Source organism: Peromyscus leucopus, chromosome 14, assembly GCF_004664715.2.
Source record: "Peromyscus leucopus breed LL Stock chromosome 14, UCI_PerLeu_2.1, whole genome shotgun sequence".
NCBI lineage: Eukaryota > Metazoa > Chordata > Mammalia > Rodentia > Cricetidae > Peromyscus > Peromyscus leucopus.
The window spans coordinates 5,257,411-5,276,665 of record NC_051075.1 but is presented as its reverse complement, the minus strand read 5'-3'; the positions used below and the strand labels follow the sequence as shown (position 1 = coordinate 5,276,665).

Below are 19,255 nucleotides of genomic sequence, written 5' to 3'. Positions count from 1 at the left end.
GCTAGCTCCCATTGGTAAATACTTGTAAATGAAAATTTAGGTTTCTCCAAGGGAATCTTACTGGGAAAGCGAACCACTTTTAAAGGTAGGCCCACTTCCTAGTAATAGATGGCCAACAGAAAAGGAACTCAATGGCATCTTTGGAGGTTCTTTGTCACATAATGTTTTAGGGAGTATCTTAGTTAGGGTTTCTATTGCTGTGAAGAGACACCGTGACCACGGCAACTCTTATAAAGAGAACACTTAATTGGGGTGGCTGGCTTACAATTTCAGAGGTCCAGTCCACTATCATCATGACAGAGAGCATAGTGACGTGCAGGCAGACATGGTGCTGGAGAAGTAGCTGAGAGTCCTACATCTTGCAGGCAACAAGAAGTTGACTGAGACCCTGGGCAGTATCCTGAGCATAGGAAACTTCAAAGCCACAGTGACACACTTCCTCCCACAAGGCCACCCCACTCTAACAAAGCCACACTGCCTAATAGTGCCACTCCCTCTATGAGATTATAGGGGCCAATTATAATTCAAACTACCACAGGGAATTTTTTTGTTTGTTTTGTTCTTTAAATAATACTTGTCCTTGATGTGGATATCATGGCTTCTAGTGTGTATCTAGCCCGTGTACACTATTTTTTTTTTCTCAAGACACCTCTGAAATGCAACCAGTGTCTGTGGGTTAGGAATGCTAACTATCCAGAGATGTCCTGCCTCCTGATAATTGTTCCTTCATGACCACAGTGCTCCTTTGGCAGAAATTTTCTTATTATTTAAAAGAACACACAACATTTTATTGACCTTATGGCATCTTCTGCAAAGAACTGGATTAGAAATTGGTCACCTGGTAATTTCAGGAGGGCATATCATCCTTCCCTGATAATTATTTGGAGAAATTCTTTAAAAGTAGAGAGCAAGATAAGAAGGTGTCAGGAACAAGAAACCCTCAATGAGCTACCATCATGATCTATAACCCCCAGCTGGATCCCACCTTCCACAGTTTCCAGAACTTCTTTACCATCGAAAAACCAAGCCTGCAAAACTCGAGGCAGTGAGGACATTTCATACGCAAAGCACAGCAACTCTGAGCTCATGGCAAACTGTCTTTTCTAGTGATATAAGTAAACATCAAGCCACAGCATCATAGCGCATGTCAGCATTTATTAAAATATAATTTTACCTTCATAAACTATCACAGACATGTCACAAATCTGAATAGTAATGTTACAAAATCTGTGTGCTTGGACATTTGGTGTTTGCTAGTGAGCCAGAGCTTTTTGTCACACGTTTGACTTCTTAGAGTTGAATCATCTTCCCATCCTCCCTTACAACTCTGACTGGATAAGCCTTAGTGCCTTCTTCATGTTGTCCACCACTGAAACAGGAGGAGACACATGCTGTGCTCTTAGTAAATGAAAGTAGTAGTAATATATAAATAGTATATATAAATGATAGTTTATAAATGGTAATATATAAAATTGGATTGTTGAATTTTTGTATTAGTTGGCTCATTAGCGTACTATATTATAAGCTAAAGGAATATTTGTAAATTCAGGAATTACACTAATTAGAGGTAGCTCATCAGATTCATTAACAATAAACAGTTTTATTCAGTGAACTTTGAGAGAGACTTCTTTTTAGTTAGCTATTGAATTTATCCAGTATTGCTGGACCTGAGACTAATAGCATCTTCTTAAATATGGCTGATATTGACTGTTATTAAAAATGGTTAAAGTCCTAAGTAAATTTGTACCTCATTATTTATAGGCATTAGAATCAGGCAAAATTGTCATTATTGTCATCTAAGAAAAGCACATGGGGTCTTTGACACCAGGAGATAGTTAACTCTGTTAATGTTTGTGTCATTTCAATGTGTGCTAAGATCTCACAATTCAGTGATCAGAGGAAGATGTAGGCCACCCTGCTAAAAAAGAGATTCTGAGTCCTCTGGGAAGTTCTGTTTTTTTTTTTTTTTGGTGTGTGTGTGTGTGTGTGTGTGTGTGTGTGTGTGTGTGTGTGCTGGGAATCTGTGCTTTAAACCCCATGCCCAGCACCAGAGATCGGAATTGGGGAGAGCATTGATAAAAGCCACTCTTGACCCTTTGGTGTACAGGATCAGCTGTCACCACTGCCCGGTGGAACTCATGAATACTCACACAAGGGTAAGTCCTGGGGTTCATATGTGTACAGTCTGTTAGAGTATCTTCCAGTTATATCAGCCCTGACAGTCAAAGAAGGGTCTGTGAAAAACAACAGAAACAAAGTCACTCAAACATTACCACATATTCTTCAAGTTGTTCATTCTCCCTACTCTAAAACAAGGGCAGGCAAATTTATAAGCAAGGTTAGTCTTCATCATTGAGTCATGGCTCTCTTTTAATCTATTTTGGGGTATTGTAATGTAATGAAAATGCATTGGTAAATTGATTTAATAGCATAAATTGCTTTTAAATGTTAAAATCTGTCAGTAATATAGTGAATTTTGGCTGTAGATTTAACAAGAACACAATGTTATTGATTGCGTTAGAAATGACCCCCTTTAAAAAGAACATTGCTTAACTTAGAACCTCAGAGCAAGTCAAATGGAAGCGAGGATGCTGAGATCCTGCCAGTTTGCACATCTGACAGATGGTACACATACCCACAAACATGATCCTCGGCACATACTGCCCATCCGGCGACAAGTTCTTATCCGTGGTCTCATGCTAGCAGAAGATGAAATCAATTAACAATATTGGACTGTGTAGCATTCTAATGGAAGCTAAATTTTCAGGAAATTGTATATTAGGTCCTTTTAAATTCCGTAGTAACTAATAGTTGACCCTGCATGTTTTTGAAAAAAAAAAAAAAGTTAAACTTTCCATGGAATTTTATGACATTAAGAAAACACTGTTGAGTTCATGTACCATGAGGTTCAGCATGACAAAGCCATTCTGGGCCATTTCTTGTATTTCTTCATTTTTGGCAAATTCCTTTTTTAGTGCTGTGAGGGAGACATAATGTCAGTTAGCTTAAAGGGTCAAGACATTGTCAATGCAATATCAAAGCTAGTGTGTTTTTCTATCATTTACATCAATGACAGGGGTGTAAATGGTTTCTTGTCCTCTTAACATTTAGTCCCTCATTGGGAAGCAATGAGCTAGAGTATGTCTACGGAGATGTCAGGGGACAATCACATTAATGAAGACACTAGCTTTATAATTTACACTGCTCAGTAACCCATTGGTTAGAACAATTTCTGTCAGCACGTTTTCCTAATCACTTTGATTCTTTGAAGAAATGGGTATCACATTCCAAAGAGCATATCATAGTTTCACATTCAGCAGATAGGAACAATCATTGTGACTTCTGACTCACAAATCTTCTGCTGCAGTTACCAGAGGGCACCCCTAGGTGGCTCTCACTTGGTCTTTAAGCATCTTGGTAGAATGGTGGTACTCTGGGAATTGTATTTTTAAAATGGGATTTGCCTGTGTGCCTTCTGAACAATTCTCACAAGTTCACCTTATGTTAGGTATACAGTAAGATCCTAGTAGCTGAAATTACCTTGACAGTATTGACAGTCTTCCAGGTGGTGAATAACCATCAATGGCTTGTTACTAGACAGAGAAAGCATAGAGTGAAGTTAAGAGACTAATACTGAATACGATTGTAAAATGGAATTAGATTTAAATTTTTGGTACTATTGATAATACTTAAATAACAATGTCAGACTCATAATTCATGTCAATGAAGTCTATATTAGGTAGTGCCATCCAGTATGTGGCCCCAGAACTCACCAAGTACAGTATTACAAATGTCAGCTCACAGGCTTCATAACATACTGAGTCAGAATTTGTGTCGGGGTACAGGAACCACAGCTTAGAGTAACAGATGGCACTTGGGTCCACTATAGCATGTGTAGATAATTAGAAAATACTGCTATCTCCAGGGCTCAAGGCATGCTATAAACAAAATTTATTTCTAATGAAAACATGATGTTGAATTCAGGAAGTCAATTTAAAATATTCTTGGTTTATCTTTTAACTTTTCACAAAATAGTCCTATTTGACCAGTTTCATATCCTTTATTCATGTGCCAACCTAAATTTACAAGTGAAAGTTTCCCATTAATATATTTTTCAGGGTCATTTTGATCCTAACTCTGAAATAGTTATACTAACTAATTTATTTCCTAACTCTAGTCTAAGAGCACAGCGAGAACAGTAATTATAGAAGGAGTAAAATGATAACAAGGTAGATATTTGCATGGTTTGGGTTTCATCTTTTCCCCAAAGGTTCTTATGGGAGAAGCAGGGCCCCAGTCGGATGACGAAGCGGTGGAAAGTGTAAGGGTAGGGAGGGACTCATGGCTGCAGAGAATAACACGGTAGATGATGGCTTGTCCTCATGCCATGTTAACGTGTCTCCTGGGAGAGGAGCTGGTCTCCTGGGACTGGACTAGTTCCCACAAGAATGCCTTGCGGTGAGGCTGGAATCTTTTAATCCTCTTTGCACACAATCATATCCTGTGGTGCCATCTGCCATGAGGCCTCTTCCCAGCCAGGCAGATACTGATGTCCAAGCTCTTGAATTTCCAGAGCTAAGTAAACTTCTTTGCTTTACAAATTATCCAGCCTCATATATTTGATTACAGCAACACAAAATTGACTAAGACAGATATATGGGATGATTTTTCAAATATGGCTTTAATAATAAGATAATCCTAGACATCAAAAGAGAGTGATTTTAGGACATATTTATTCAACAAAAATTTTATGTATTAGTTAATTAATTAATTTGCTGATGCTGGTAATCAATCTTTGGACATGCTAGGCAAGCACTCTACTAGTTGGCTACATTCCCAGGGCAACATAAATCTTTTCAAAAGCAATTACAAAATATAATTATATGAATTCAGTGATTGCATAAATCTATGCTGTATCCAGCATTTTTTAATCTCAGTAAATGTTAAACACAAACTTTGAATGATTAATTTTATTTACTTCTCAAACTTGAATTAGAAGTACATTTTGGGTAAGACCCTTCTAACTTACCTTTAGAGTTTATGGGCTAATTAGAAAGCTGCCACTCGCCAGCGTCAGACATTGGTAAAGTGTAGATTTGAGCTGTGATGAGTGAAATGTCATACCCACTTCTTATGAGCAATGAGCTAAGCCTAAAGGTATTCAATGAGGCTCACACAGGCAGATCAAGCTAGAGTCAGACCTCCTGAGCCTAAGATGTTTAATGATGCTCTCAAGGCAGGTCTATATTTAGCCTTGTACGCATCAGCCGAGGAAGTTTTCTATTACATAGCTCTTCTGACCAAGCTTCAGTGGGGGTAGGCATTTTGAGGTACCGCAGGCAGGGGCAGGGGTCACTTGACTTTCCTGACTGGCTGTCACTTCTTCCCAGCATATACAAGACATCTTGAAGGGGCGCCTGTGCTTATGGAAGGTGATTGAGGGAAGTCTAGAGAAATCAACTCCAGCATCAGATGGTAGCAGTTAGCATCCAAGGTAAACTTACATCATTTATGTGGAAGACTCACTCTAAACAGTTTACAATGGGCTGTTACTCCATTAAAGACAAGCACAGAGACTCTGGCAGGAACTGAAGTAGCTACAATCTAAAACAAGGCTTTCAGTTTCTGTTTTGTTGCGTTCTTCAGCACAAGAGCATGACTATGAGAATTCGTGGCCACATTTTCTTTCACAGAACTTAACTCTGCTGTTACCATGCAGAAGCAGCTGAAAGCAGTGTGTGTGTGTGGGGGGGGGGGGGCAGCTGTGCTTCAACAAAACTTTATTTGTGAACACTAAAATGTGAGTTTAGCCTCATTTTCACATTACAAAATACTGTATTGCTTTCTCATATTTTTAAAGTAAAAAATAATTTCTTAGTTCATATCCCGTGATCCTTGAGCTAAAATCTTTTGAAATCACATGTCCAACTGTGAGAGGCAACAGAGAGAGAGAGAGAGAGAGAGAGAGAGAGAGAGAGAGAGAGAGAGAGAGAACGTTTGAGACTCTGAAATCAGAGGCTGCCCCAGGCTTCACTGCTTATTATCATTTGGCAGACTGTATTTTCCATTTGTACATTTTTCCTTTTAAAATAATTTTTAAATTCACTTGAGTTAAAACTTGGAAAGGTGAGAGTTCCTCCTCCCAGATCCGTCTCCCATAAGGAAGCAGTGGTATCATTCCATCTTCCAGAGGTTTTGGGGCCAGTTTCCCAAATGTTGATGTGTCTTGTTTATATCCATAGACATGCCCACTACCTGTGTGCATGTGTGTAGGTGTGTTTCTAAAAGAACACAAGACAGGTACAGTGTAAGCACCTGAGCAGGAGCTGCTGGGAGACTCCAGAAGCAGGTCTGAGATGTGAAGGAAGCAAAGGCAGTTTAGGGAGACGTCTCTAAAGATAAACATGAAACTGGAGACCTCTCTAAAGTTAAACATGAAACTGGAGACCTCTCCAAAGTCAAACATGAAACAAGGCTGCCAAACATGCATCTGCATGTCTGCAATGTAGCTTATGTCTTAGAGGTTACTCTAGTTTTTTAAATATCGTATTCCACTAAATATACTTGAACTTCTCTAGTTCATCTCCTTAAAATGGATATTTAAATCACGTCCAATCTCCCACTTACGTTTGAATAAACATTTATTTGGTAAACATTCACTTGTTATTTGTGTATGATTTTGCATCTGAGCGTGCATGTTTGTGAATAGATTCCAGAAGCAGATTCTGTGCACCAAAGAGTTTGTGCATTCACACTGTTGGTTGATTCTCCACAGAAGCTGGACCTCTGGTAAAATTGGTCAGCAGTTTTAAATTACTTTACCCAATAAGCAAAAAGTAAAGAGATGATTGCCATTTTGCCTTCCTACAAAATAGTTCTCCTCATGTATTCCAGGTATGTATTATTTGTTCTGAACTATTACTTTCTTCACTCATTTGTTTGTGTTGACTTGAGATTTCTTTTTTAATTCTAAAGAAGCCTTGGAGTTAGAGAAATTCACTCTTGTGAATGCCGCCTCCCTTCCCCATCCTCAGTTCCTGGCCTCTCCCTTCGCATATGGCTTTGGGCCGTGCAGAAAAGCCATATAATCAGGAATATCGGTTTCTGTGTTTACTTACTTTCTCATCACTGTGACTATAATACCTGAAATCTTTTATTAGCTCTAACAGCCCTTGGGGTTTTCTGTGTACACGATCATTTCCTGTGCACATGGGAATGATTTCATTTATACTCTCTCATTTGGATGCCTTTTACGTTTTTATCTTGCTTAGTTAGATTGTTCAGTTCATCCAGAGATCATCATACCGTGTGGAAGAGAAGGAGGAGTGGGATCTCCTGTCCTTTTCTCCGGAAAACTTTCAACTGCTCTCCACTGGGCATGTGACCCAAGGTCATATGATTCTTGTGCTGAGAGATGGCCCTTCTAGAGCTAGTTTGCTGTGTGTGGATGTTAAGCTCTGTCAGATGCTCATCAGTATCTATTGAGAGATGCTATGGTTCTTCATTCTGCCAGTCCAGGCACCATGCTTGTTAGTGCATATTGATTGATCCTATGTTCTAGGGTTAAGTCTTATTCAACCATGGCTAATGGTGTTTTTAATATGCTGTTGGATTCTATTTGCTAGGGTGTTGTTAAGGATTTTTCCATTTGTATTCATCAAGTGTATCTCTGTCAATGTTTTATTGCTGTGAAGAGGCACCATAACCATGGCAACTCTTTTAAAATAAATCATTTAATTGGGACAGTCTTACAGATTCAGGGGTTTAGTTCATTATTATCATGGTGGGAAGTATGGTGACATTCAGACAGACATGGTGCTGGAGAGGTAGCTGAGAGTTCTACATCTGAATCTACAGGCAGAAGAAAGAGAGACACTGAGTTTGGCTTGAGCATTTAAAACCTCAAATCCCACTGCCAGTGACATACTTCCTTCAACAAGGTCACATGTCCTAATCCTTTCAAATAGCCACTCCGTGTGAGCCTGTGGAGGCATTCTTATTCACACCACCAAAGGGGTATGGTCTATAGTTTTTTTTTCTCTCTCCTGACTTTTTTTTACCAGTGTAATTCTAGTATCATTAACAAAATTTAAATATATTATTTTCTTTCCATTTTTTTTCTGATAAATTTGAGGGGGGTTAGTATTAGTTGTTTAATAGTTTAGTAGGCAACAGGGAGCGTTAGCACACGGCTGTGACACCAGTCTATGGGGTGTTTAGGCAGGAGCACAGTTTGAGGCCAGCTGGGAGGCATAAGATGCTGTTTCAAAACCAAACAAAGATACTGGGCTTTACTTTGATGGAAGAACTTTTAAAATCATGAATAAAATTTCTTCACTGCCTTGTTCAAATTCTCTATTCATAATTAAATCTTGATGGTTTTATGTACATGGGAAGTATGTTTCTGCTAGAATATTTAATTTATTGACTTAATAGTTGTTCAAAATAGTCTCTGATGACTATTTCTGTGATATCAATTTGTTTGGTTGCGTTTTGTTTATTTTTACTTTTGTGTGTGTGTGTGCGTGTGTGCGTGCAGGTACCTAGGGAGGCCAAAAGAGGGTGCTAGATCCCATGGAGCTGGAGTTACAGGCACACGGTGCTGGGAATTGAACTCTGGTTTTCTGGAAAGCGGTAAGTGCCCGACCATCTCTCCACCCCTGTGGTACCATCTGCCATTTCTCCCTTTCATTCGGATTTTATTGGAATTCTTTCTTTTTCTTTGCTGGCATGTTTACTGCTATGCTGGTTTTCTCTCTTCCAGAAAGGAAAAAGCAGCTTTTATTTGTGTGCCCTGCCCATTGCTTTCTTTCTTACTTTTTTTGCCTATGTTTGCTCTGGTTTTATTTTGTCCTTCCTAATAGTAATTTTGACCTTATTTTTTTTCTTTTGGGGGTATGAAGGGTGTTTTAAAGGCACAATATTGGATTATTTGAAACTTTCTTTTTTTCAAATAAAAAAGATAAAGATATTTATTCAGAAAATTTCCACTTGAACCATTTATAATACACTGCATAAGTTTTAGTTTATTGACTTTCCACTTTGATTTGCCTCAAAATATTAAAAAAAAAAACCTTCCCTCTTAATATTCTTTTTGACCCATTTGACACACAGATCTGTGTGTGTGGTGCTGCACATGAGTGTTGTGTGTGGTATGTGTGTATGGTGCATGCTGCACCTGAGTTCTCAGTCTTTAATGGTCCTAGAATTTCCAGATGAAATCTTACCCTATCTGGGCAGATTCTCTGCATGTTCTGAGTCTATAATTTGTCATATGTTGTGTCTTACACTCATATTTGGAAATGAGATTTTTCTATAATTGTTATTCAGTTTTGAGAGCATTTAAGTAAATTTTAATTTAATTTCCCATAATTCTCACTTTAATGGGAAGTGAACGTTCATCAGATATTGACAGGGGATTCAGTGGATCTTTAAGGATAAAAATGATGTCACACTTGGTCATTGGGCTCGGGCCCGTGCCTGACACATAGCAGCTGATGGTCAACTAGTACTTGACTGATTAACTATGACTGTGAGTGGGAAATGAAGCTCCACAGGGTGTCTGGCTGACCAGGCCGGAGGACTGTTCCTGTAAACTGCTTTCCTAGGAAGCCTGAGTGGTGCCTAGTGAGACGCCGTCTTATTTATACAGCTTACATTTAAAAGTTTGCCTGTGTAATACATTCATAGAGGTATTTAGAGCTTTTACATCTAAAGAATACCGTCTGTTACAGTTTGAATGTGGAATGTTCCCTATAGGCTTGTTTGTTTGACGTGGTTGTAAGTTGTGGAACCTTCAGAAGGTGGCGAGAGTGGGTGCCAGTGGGCAGTCCTCACGGACTACATCTGGCCTGCATCTGGCCCGGTGGGCAGTCCTCACAGACTACATCTGGCCTGCATCTGGCCTGGTGGGCAGTCCTCACAGACTACATCTGGCCTGCATCTGGCCCCACTCTCTGTCTCCTGACTGCCGGTGTGACAGGACCTGCTGCCTCTGCTGCCACGCCTTCCTCACAGGGATGGAGTCTATCCCTGAATCCTGTCCCAGGACGAATCTTTCCTCCTTTATGTCTCTTCTGGTCAGGGGTCTGATTACAGAGATGAGGAGAATAGCTAAAACACTACTGTGGTAACAGCTATGACTCCACATGGCATGCAATAACGGAGCAAGAACTGTGGCATTCCTTCAGAAGCTAACATGGCTGTTTCTGGCTCTTCCATGAGAAATGGCACGTGAACAGTAACTGAGAGGGACTTTACCTTTTGTGAGCATGAAAGAGACCTTCTTCATAAGTTTGTACCCAAGTGATGTCATCTCCCCACCCTGAAGAAAGAGAGAAACCAATGCATTATTCCAGGGCTACAGGTCTCTGTCTAATGAGCAGATGTAAGCCTGCAGACCTATGATGCCTCCAAAGCTGTTGACTGACATACAGTGCGAAAGACAGTAATTATATCTGGATATGAAGACATGGTGCCCTATCAGATTGTACTTTAGGGGACTTGGGAGTGTGCATGAAAGCTCAACCCAGCCTTGAACTTCCTAAGTACTGGTCAGTGCTGGATGATGGATGATGGTGGCTGCGAAGACATCTCTGGTCATGCAAAAGCTCCAGCTTTCAGAATGTACACGAACTAACAGTTATCTTAGCATACTTCTAGACAATCCAGGAGTCCTTTGGACTGTGCTACAAAGTGTCCCCTGTATCTGGAACAGCAAAGGATGGGGACTGCTCCTGGACAGTGCATGTTGAGGGGAAGGAGTTCCAAGTTCCACTGTGACTTTTCATTTGAAAACCATTCAAGGATGAGAATTTCATGTTTGAGCCCGCGCGCGCGCGCGCGCGCGCGCGCGCGCGCACACACACACACACACACACACACACACACACACACTCTAGAAACATACAAGGAGTGGAAATCGAAAGCGGTGGCTGCAGTAGAGACACTCCACTGGCCTTAGAAAAGAGACAGAAGCAGCTGTGAATTCGTGCTAGAGTGCTAAAGATGGAAGAATAAAGCCCTCAAGAAGTAGAAGGTACAGGGCATCCAGGAATACTGCAGAGTATTTAAAGCATGCCCCAGACATGGATGAGAAAGACTGAATTATCATGAAAGAAATATTTGGGGGCTAGTAAGGTTAGAGTTGTCCTGTGTTCAGATGCCAGACTGTGGCGTTTGATACCACAGGTCTGTAACAGCCATTATCAAAGGGAGAATCACGGAGTAAGATAATCATGACTCTGTGTTTCTTCTTGTTTCCTTTATTTGTTCTTTGGTAACAACTTTATTGAGGTATTTTTCACATATGATTCAACTCACTCATAGAAAGTGCACATTCTTTGTAGTGTATTTCCAGAGTTACGAGGCCAACACTACAATCAATTTTAGAACATTCTCAACACCACAAAGTAAACTCTATTTTTTAAAAGATTTATTTATTTATTATGTATACAGCATGTTTGCCTGAGGCCAAAAGAGGGCACCAGATCTCATTACAGATGGTTGTGAGCCACCATGTGGTTGCTGGGAATTGAACTCAGGTCCTCTGGAAGAGCAGTCAGTGCTCTTAACCGCTGAGCCATCTCTCCAGCCCCAGTAAACTCTATTTTTAAAAAACTATATTTATTTATGCATTCATCTGAATGTGGGGATGGAGCCTAATGTGGAGCTCAGAGGACGACTTGAGGGGACTGACTTCAGGTCACCAGACTGGGCAGGAAGCACCTGTTCCCGCTGAGCCGTCTTGCCAGTCCTAAACACTAAACATTTTTTAGCGGGTATTTACCCTCTGTTCTCTAGATTTTCCTGAGCTCTAAGAAACCCCTAATCGGGTGGTTACCCCTATAGTTTGCCTATTCTGGATTTCATGAAGTGGAAATATCCACTATGTGGTCTTTGTGATTGAATTATTTCTCTTAGCATGTTTTCAAACTTTATGTTTTGATATGTATTTAATACTTAATGACCTTTCTATAGCTTAATATTATCCCATCCTACAGAGCCAAGCTTAGGCAGTGAAGAAAGTTAGTACCAGAAGTGGGGTATTGCTGTGACAAACCTGACCATGTTGTTTTGGGGACGATTGTGGAAGGACTTTGGAACATTGTGCTAGAAAATCACTGAGTGTTGGGAGCTCGGTGAGCTGTTCCATAGGAACTTGGAGATGAGAATGTTGAGAGCAGTGTAGACAATGGAGGCCTGGCCTGTGAAGTTTCAGAGGGAAGCAAAGACTCTGATGTACTTTCTGTGTGAAGAATCTGTGGTTCTGGTTAGCTGAGGCTGAATAATCAGCTGATTAATAAGATACCAGAACTACTGGAATGGAACCTTTGCTTTGCTGGGATACTTGATGCTGGTTGACTGGAGCTGAGAAATTAGCAATGATTAAGAAGAGCCCAGCATCACTGAGGTGAAATCTTCTAGGAAGTGTTTCCTGAGAGTCTGTATACTACAGCTATGTTCCAGAGGCAGCCAAAGTTGTACCTTGTGCTGGCAGCTGGACTTGGTAATGTGTAAGAGTCACTCAGGTGGTACTGGTTTTGAAGGCATGAAGGGGTCATGGAGGCTTAACGCTGTAAAAAGCCAGGAGAGGCCATTGGTGAAGGTGCAGCCTCAGTGGCAGTTGAAGACCCAGGATTGAAAAGTGGAAAAGGACCAGGCAGAAAAGTTGAGGCTTGGCACCATGAAGAGAGCCTATGAGAGGCTGTTGGTGAAAGCGCAGCCCAGTTACAGCAGAAGACCCAGCATTTTGGAGATGCCAGTACCATGGATGACCACCAAGATCAGCCTCAGCCATTGAGTGGAAACAGGTGGAGCCTAGAAGACAAGCTGTGTGTGCTGCAGAGGACGGAGCTGGAGAAGTGCCCCAAGCCCTTTGGAGGAGCCCAGAAGATCTCGAGTGGATCCCAGATATTGACATTGATTTATCTATACTGTTGAAGTTTGTTTTTGCTTTGTTCCGATTGTTATTGTGCCCTGGTTCTTTCCTCTTGAAGTAAGAAAGTAGTTAATTTATTTTTTATTTTACAGAAGCCCACAGTTGAGAGACTGAATTTTAAAAGAGGTTTTTAGGTTTTAAAAGAGACAAGATTTTTTTTTTTAAGAGACTGAATTTTAAAGTGTTTGAATTTGTAAAGACTGTGAAACTTTTAAAGTTTGTAACAGCTTTCGCTGTGATGTTGATAATAATGTGTGATCTTGCGGATGAAAAGGAGAGAATGGTTATGGCTTAATAGTGATATGTTTTCAGTGTCAAGTTGGCAAGGGGTCAGTTACCCTGGCTGGTCTTACATCAACTTGACACAAGCTAGAGTCATCTGAAAGGAGAGCCTCAGTTGAGAAGATGCTTCTGTAAGATCCAGCTGTAGGGCGTTTTTTAAGATTAGTTATTGATGGGGAGTGCTGTGATTAAATGTGAGTGCCACCACACCTGGCACGTTTTAACTTTCTGAGGAATTGTTAGTTTGTTCTACGAAGATTGTGCCATTTTACAGTAATGAGAGAATAATAGATTTGTTTGTGCTAGATCTAATATCTCAACCTTGGAAGACATCATTGTTGTTTTGGTACCTCCCCCTACCTGGAGTCTTCTCCCTAATGATCCTGAAAGACGATCTGAGGTTGCTTTAGTACATTTCACATTAACTTTCTCTAGAAATATGGGAGAGCCCTTGAGTATTTTTCTTTCTTTGCTTGTATTTGGGTTTTAGATTTATTTATATTTTTAAATTTTTTGTGTATGGGTGTTTTGCTTGCATGTGTGTGTATACACCACATGTGTGCCTGGTGCTCATGGAGTTCAGAGTTAGATTCCTTGGAACTGGTGTTATACAGGATTGTGAACTGCCCTGTGGGTGCTGAAACTTGAACCCAGGTCCTCTGAAGAGCAGCCAGTGCTCTTAACTGCTGAGCCTCCTCTCCAGCTCCTCTCATCTGCTGTAAATGTCACACAAATACTAGAGCTTTAGCAATGGAAACATCCCAGTTCTCATTTCCTGCTCAATTTAGTTCCATGGATTAATGAATCTTCTGTTCTGTTTATCCATTAGTCCCTGGGAATACAAAGAAAAAGCAATATAACCCCCCAAATATCCATAGGGTATGGATACAATTCTCAGGGGAACATATTGTATCATAACTGTTTCCATACAGTCTAGGTCATAATCACAATGGACCAAATGCGACAGAATTTAAATTCTCTTCCAGGCCTGGATTCATGGCTGCACTTTTGTCTTTAGTTTGGCTATGGTTTTTGGTCTTCTGTGATTTTGTTCATTCACCAGCTGTGCATTTACTGAGCATCTGCTGTATGCCAGTCTACTGTAGCTAGAACTGACTGGGTCCTGGGCAGTTCTTTTGTTAAAAGGACACTAGAAAATGTTGGTCTCCATATGAGTGTGTTTTTTAACGCTATTCCTTTCCTCATTAATCTGTTTTCTCCCTACTCATCTCTGTCCTGAGCTGTCTGTCTGTCTCTGTTCTGAGCTGCCTGTCTCTGTCTCTGTCCTGAGCTGTCTGTCTCTGTCCTGAGCTGTCTGTCTGCCTCTGTCCTGAGCTGCCTGTCTCTGTCTCTATCCTGAGCTGTCTGTCTGTCTCTGTCCTGAGCTGTCTGTCTGTCTCTGTCCTGAGCTGTCTGGCCCTGCTTCTGCTGCACTCTGCACACTGTACTCAGGCCCCTTCCACCTGCTCCTGCCTTTCCTCCTCATTCTCTGAGCCATTTCTACCATAGAAATAGCCAAAGGGCCGACAAATATAAACCAGCTCTCAACACACTGACCCTCAGTGTTAGTAGTCATTTTCTCTACTAAAACAGTATCTTAATAACTGAAGTAGTAGAATCAAGTTGCTTAAAGTAATCCATATGTATTCCAATTCATTTTCATAAAATTTGTCAAAAAGCAGGCCAGCAAGATGACTTAGCAGGCACTGGCTCATATTGCCAAAACTGATGACTGGCGTTTGATCCCTAGACTCAAATGGTGGAAAGAGAGAGTAGAGCTAGTTCATCAAGTTCATCAAGTTGTCTTCTGATCTTGACACGTGAATGAATAGATAGATAGATAGATAGATAGATAGATAGATAGATGTAATAAAACCTTGCTGCAGAGTTTAGATCAACATCTACATGGGCTCCCAGGATGCCAATGAAGACATTGGCATACAGTTATAGCAATGCCACCCAGCTCCACTATAGAAGGGCTTGAAGAGCAGTGAGTAGTTTGGCTTGGGTTGTTGACGGTCACTAAGCTACTTACTTTATAACTATTAGTTTGTATGGAGAGTTATGTGATAAATTATATCCAGGGAAATGTTGCCATCCTTTATTTATTTTGCAGTGTATATTGCCTTTCTAGACATAGATTGTGATTGCCAGGCTAAAGTTGAATTAATCCACTTAGGTAAACAATATGGACACACAGCTGGCACTCGGTAGAGCTGAAGAAATGAACATCGTGGAAGCCATCTGCAGGGTATTATTGTCACTGTTCATTCTGCTCAGAGCACCATTCTAAAGAGCAGCCAAGCACTGCATGGCTATCCTGATTATTTGAATCAGTGGTGTGGGGGCAAATAATTCTCAGCATTTTTCTGCTCCTTGTAAATATAAAAACCAATTTTGAGAACTGTCTCTTCATCATCCTTTTGGATATGAAGGTTTGCTTGTTTCTTAGACCAAAGTAAAACTGTAAGTATATAAAAAAAAATAGAATTTTCTGGAGTTGAAGAGAAAGGCAAACGTCTAAGTCAATCGAAGCTATGGACATCAAGCCAATTCTTTATAATGTCTACAACAGGTGCATCAACATGCTCTTATTGAGCTAGCAGAGTGGTGCACACCTGTAATCCCAATGCTTGGGAGACAGAGGCAGACAGATCTGAGTTTTAGGCCAGCCTGGTCTACATAACAAGTTCTAATGAGACCCTATTTCAAAAACAAAGCAAACAAACAAAACAAACACCCCAACCCAAGGGCTATTATTTCTTTGAAATTTGGTTATTTACTGTCTAAAATGGATGATCTTTCTTAAGAAATGTCTATTTTAAAGTCACATAGCAAATGTCTAGGGTTTTTTTTTTTTTTTTTTTTTTTTTGCTTACAATCAGACTATAGATGGCTATACTAACTATTTTGAGAACAGTTGAAATGACTTAGTTTAGAAACTCCAGTGAGATTACAGTACCTCTTGAGAGTGTCTGAGGAGGTCTCTTTTCTTTTTTGATAGCAATGGCAAGGTTGGAAGAAACCGTGATCAGCAAGACGCAGAGGGCCAAAGTGGACTGTAGCATCATCGTGTCTTCTAGAAAGTCACTCAGAGGCAGCTAGATGGCAGAAAATAATTTTCAGAATCTGGCCATTTTCAACAGCCTGCTAGTAAAGGCTATTTGGACAAACCCCATGCTGACAGGTGCTTCTTTTGATGTCACATTAGAGATCTTCCAAGATCGTTTTTTAAAACATTTAAAAATGTTGAGCTATCTTAGTAGATATTAAGTTTTTGAAGGTTCTGGATATTCTGGCACAGAGTGACATTGGGGAGCAGGTGTGTGTAGCTCCACAGTGAAACTTAAACAGGATCCTGTTCATTAATCATCGTCAAAATACAATATGCAAACCAGAGCTGACTCAGCATGCACAGGGATTCTTTGTCTCTCCATCTTTCTGGGCCTGGTAGCTGAAAACAACATCTGAACTCTATGGCAAAGTGAGATTAGATAAGAAAGAACACTGCTTCAGCTGCAAATAAGAAGCGAACTAGAATGTGGAGGAGCCTTGTTCTTCAGTGCTCTGGAGTCACATAACCTCCTGAAGCTTTCCAACAGCCAGTTAGCTTTTCCCTTCCATTTATGGCTCTTCTCTTTAGAAGCTACCATGTATTGTCACATTGCTAAAATTAAACATTTGGATAACATAGTAGAAGTAAATATACAGATAGTCTTCTTGTTATTTTAAAATTTCTTAAGACTTTTTTTTTTTGCTGCAGATGTGTGTTATTTGGCAGTGAATTCCATCATAATAATGACATTTCCTAGCCCAAATTTAATGAATGGTTGCTTACTGATTCTGCTTGGGTTGGCTGTATTTAGCTCTCTTAGGAATTGTGGGAAATGGAAAGACATAACAATTTGGTCCCAGCAAAACCCCTGGTGACCGTTAATGTAAAGTGGCATCTGAGATCTTGGAGGACAACAGCACAGTGGAGTTTCTAGAACCTGGTTTCTCTAGATGCTTTCTTATCCCTCTTTTCCAGTATGTTCTCATTCTCAGGGATGTCTCTTCTGTCCCCTCCCTGAACTGATGAAGTTTGCCATCCTCAGTTAGTCTTATTGGAATTACTTCCATCCACAATCTCCAGGAGAACCATTTTATTACCTCTTTGTGCCCAGGCTCTAAAAATCCTGTTAAACAGTAACCATGTCCGATAACACTGTCCGTTTCAGTTCTTGTAGTTTATTAAGTCATAAAACATTTAGAATGTCATCTTTTCCCCTTAGGTCCGGCTGTCTTGTGCCTGGAAGACTGAGGGAAAGCTAAGGCAGGTTTAGCAGGGAATGTGGGCAGCCTGGGGTCACAAACCAAACTTGGAAGGTCAGCTTCAGTCAGGCTGAAAGTTGCAGTAGAGAAGTTGAAGAACCACCTACAATAGAGTCCTATCAGCTTCTAGAAGGTCTCCAGATGAGCTACAGGTGGCAAAAAATAATAAAAACATAAATTTAAAAAACCCTGGAGATTGTCTGTAAAGCTTCACCTTCCTTGAGAAGGTTAAAAATTGCTTCAGATTCTTCTGGGGTCTTAGAGGGAAGAGGTAAGAAGAGTTAAGCTGGCGAAAGTATTCGGAAAGTCCTTGATGTTAGGAACAGAGATGGACAGGTGGACTCTACATCAAGAAGAGAGAGATGTGCAACTCCGTCATCTGTGGTATTTTCACACCAAGTTCAGGATTGAGGAGGAACCCATAAGTCTTAATTTCAAGTATTTACGTACTTATTATATATTTATGTACTATTGTCAAGCACCTTTTTGTATTCAAAATTAAAAACCTTTGTTAGATGTTACAAAAAAGATACTGCTGTATTCAAAGCAATATAGCTTGTATATTGTTCCCTAGTTGGAGTGTGATTTACTAACAGTCCTTAAGTTCTAGCTGCAAGGGACAGATATTTGGAGGAATTCAGAAGATTATTACATTACAGCAGCATCTGACGCCTTTGGGAAGCACCAACTGTCCTGTCTACCAACAAGCTTTATCAACACTGACCAGTTAGTATTTCCTGACACTAGGCTTGTGCTTTTGAAAAGTAGTTTAACATAAGCCATTTACTTCAATATTGAAAACTTCTATAATCCAAAATAAAACTTTTGGGGGCTGGAGAGATGGCTCAGTGGTTAAGAGCACTGGCTGCTGCTTGCAGAGGTCCTGAGTTCAATTCCCAGCACGGCAGCTCACAACTGTCTGTAATTCTAGTTCCGGGGCATCTGACACCCTCACAGAGACATACATGCAGGTAAAGCACCAATGAATATGAAACGAGTAAATGAATTAAATAAAACAAGTTATTTTAAAAACAAAATAAGACTAAAACACCAAAACAAAACAAAACAAAAAACTATTGTTAGCACCCAGAGATTTTTTTTTTAAAGATGTCATTTTAGGCTAATTCTAGCTTATTCTATTATTAATATGAATTAAGAGTAAAACTCTGAAGCCAGTACAGGAAACCAGGTCAGTAGCAGCAGCAAAATATAGCTACATTTCATGTTTCCCACTTTTAACCAAGAGCCTCACTTTTAAATAGCAAAACAATTACGTGATCATTTGAACATAGCAGAGGTTGAGAGATTGAATACTGAGTAGTCTGGAAGTTTTGCTTGCTTACCTGAGCTGCCCGGCGATCTTGTTAGAAATGTATTCTGGATGTTTCCCGTGGCAAAGGGGCGTGGATTTATAGACGCGTGCACACACACACACACACACACACACACACACACACACACACACACACACCTGACCTACAACTTCCCCTGCATGGCAACAAGAGTGCTGTCACCTGTGCGCTCACAAACACGGGCTTGTCCAAAGAACTTGGCTTCTTCCCAGTTCTCATGCCCTGCAGTGAGAAAGCTCTCCTCTCCCCGCTCTAAAGTAAGATTGCATGTCTTCATAAAACGACACCGAAGACTTTGTGCTTCTTTTTCCTCTACAGTTTACTTTCCAAGGTAATTGGACGTTTGGCTAGATTTCAACACTGCAAG

At 40.3% G+C, this 19,255-nt stretch overlaps 1 protein-coding gene across 1 annotated transcript; it reads right to left on the bottom strand.

Annotated features, from left to right (window-relative positions):
- Nucleotides 1-1,146: 1,146 nt before the first annotated feature.
- Agr3 (anterior gradient 3, protein disulphide isomerase family member) lies at nt 1,147-18,950 on the bottom strand. The gene is made up of 8 exons (XM_028878405.2): nt 18,880-18,950; nt 16,185-16,323; nt 10,261-10,324; nt 3,541-3,593; nt 2,901-2,977; nt 2,636-2,699; nt 2,151-2,234; nt 1,147-1,369 (listed from the first exon to the last, which is right to left on the bottom strand). Exons 2-8 carry the CDS (start codon nt 16,291-16,293, stop codon nt 1,320-1,322), a joined length of 501 nt encoding a protein of 166 aa, XP_028734238.1. The 5' UTR covers nt 16,294-16,323; nt 18,880-18,950; the 3' UTR covers nt 1,147-1,319.
- Between the last annotated feature and the right edge of the window lie 305 nt (nt 18,951-19,255).

What these genes read in the sequence shown, in the direction of transcription:
- Agr3 (XM_028878405.2), bottom strand. Translation starts at nt 16,293, where the DNA reads ATGATGCTACAGTCCACTTTGGCCCTCTGCGTCTTGCTGATCACGGTT. An exon ending in TCCTCAGACACTCTCAAGAG is followed by an intron (nt 10,325 to 16,184) that starts GTACTGTAATCT and finishes CTCTTTCTTCAG; the next exon opens with GGTGGGGAGATGACATCACT. An exon ending in AGACTGTCAATACTGTCAAG is followed by an intron (nt 2,978 to 3,540) that starts GTAATTTCAGCT and finishes TCTCCCTCACAG; the next exon opens with CACTAAAAAAGGAATTTGCC.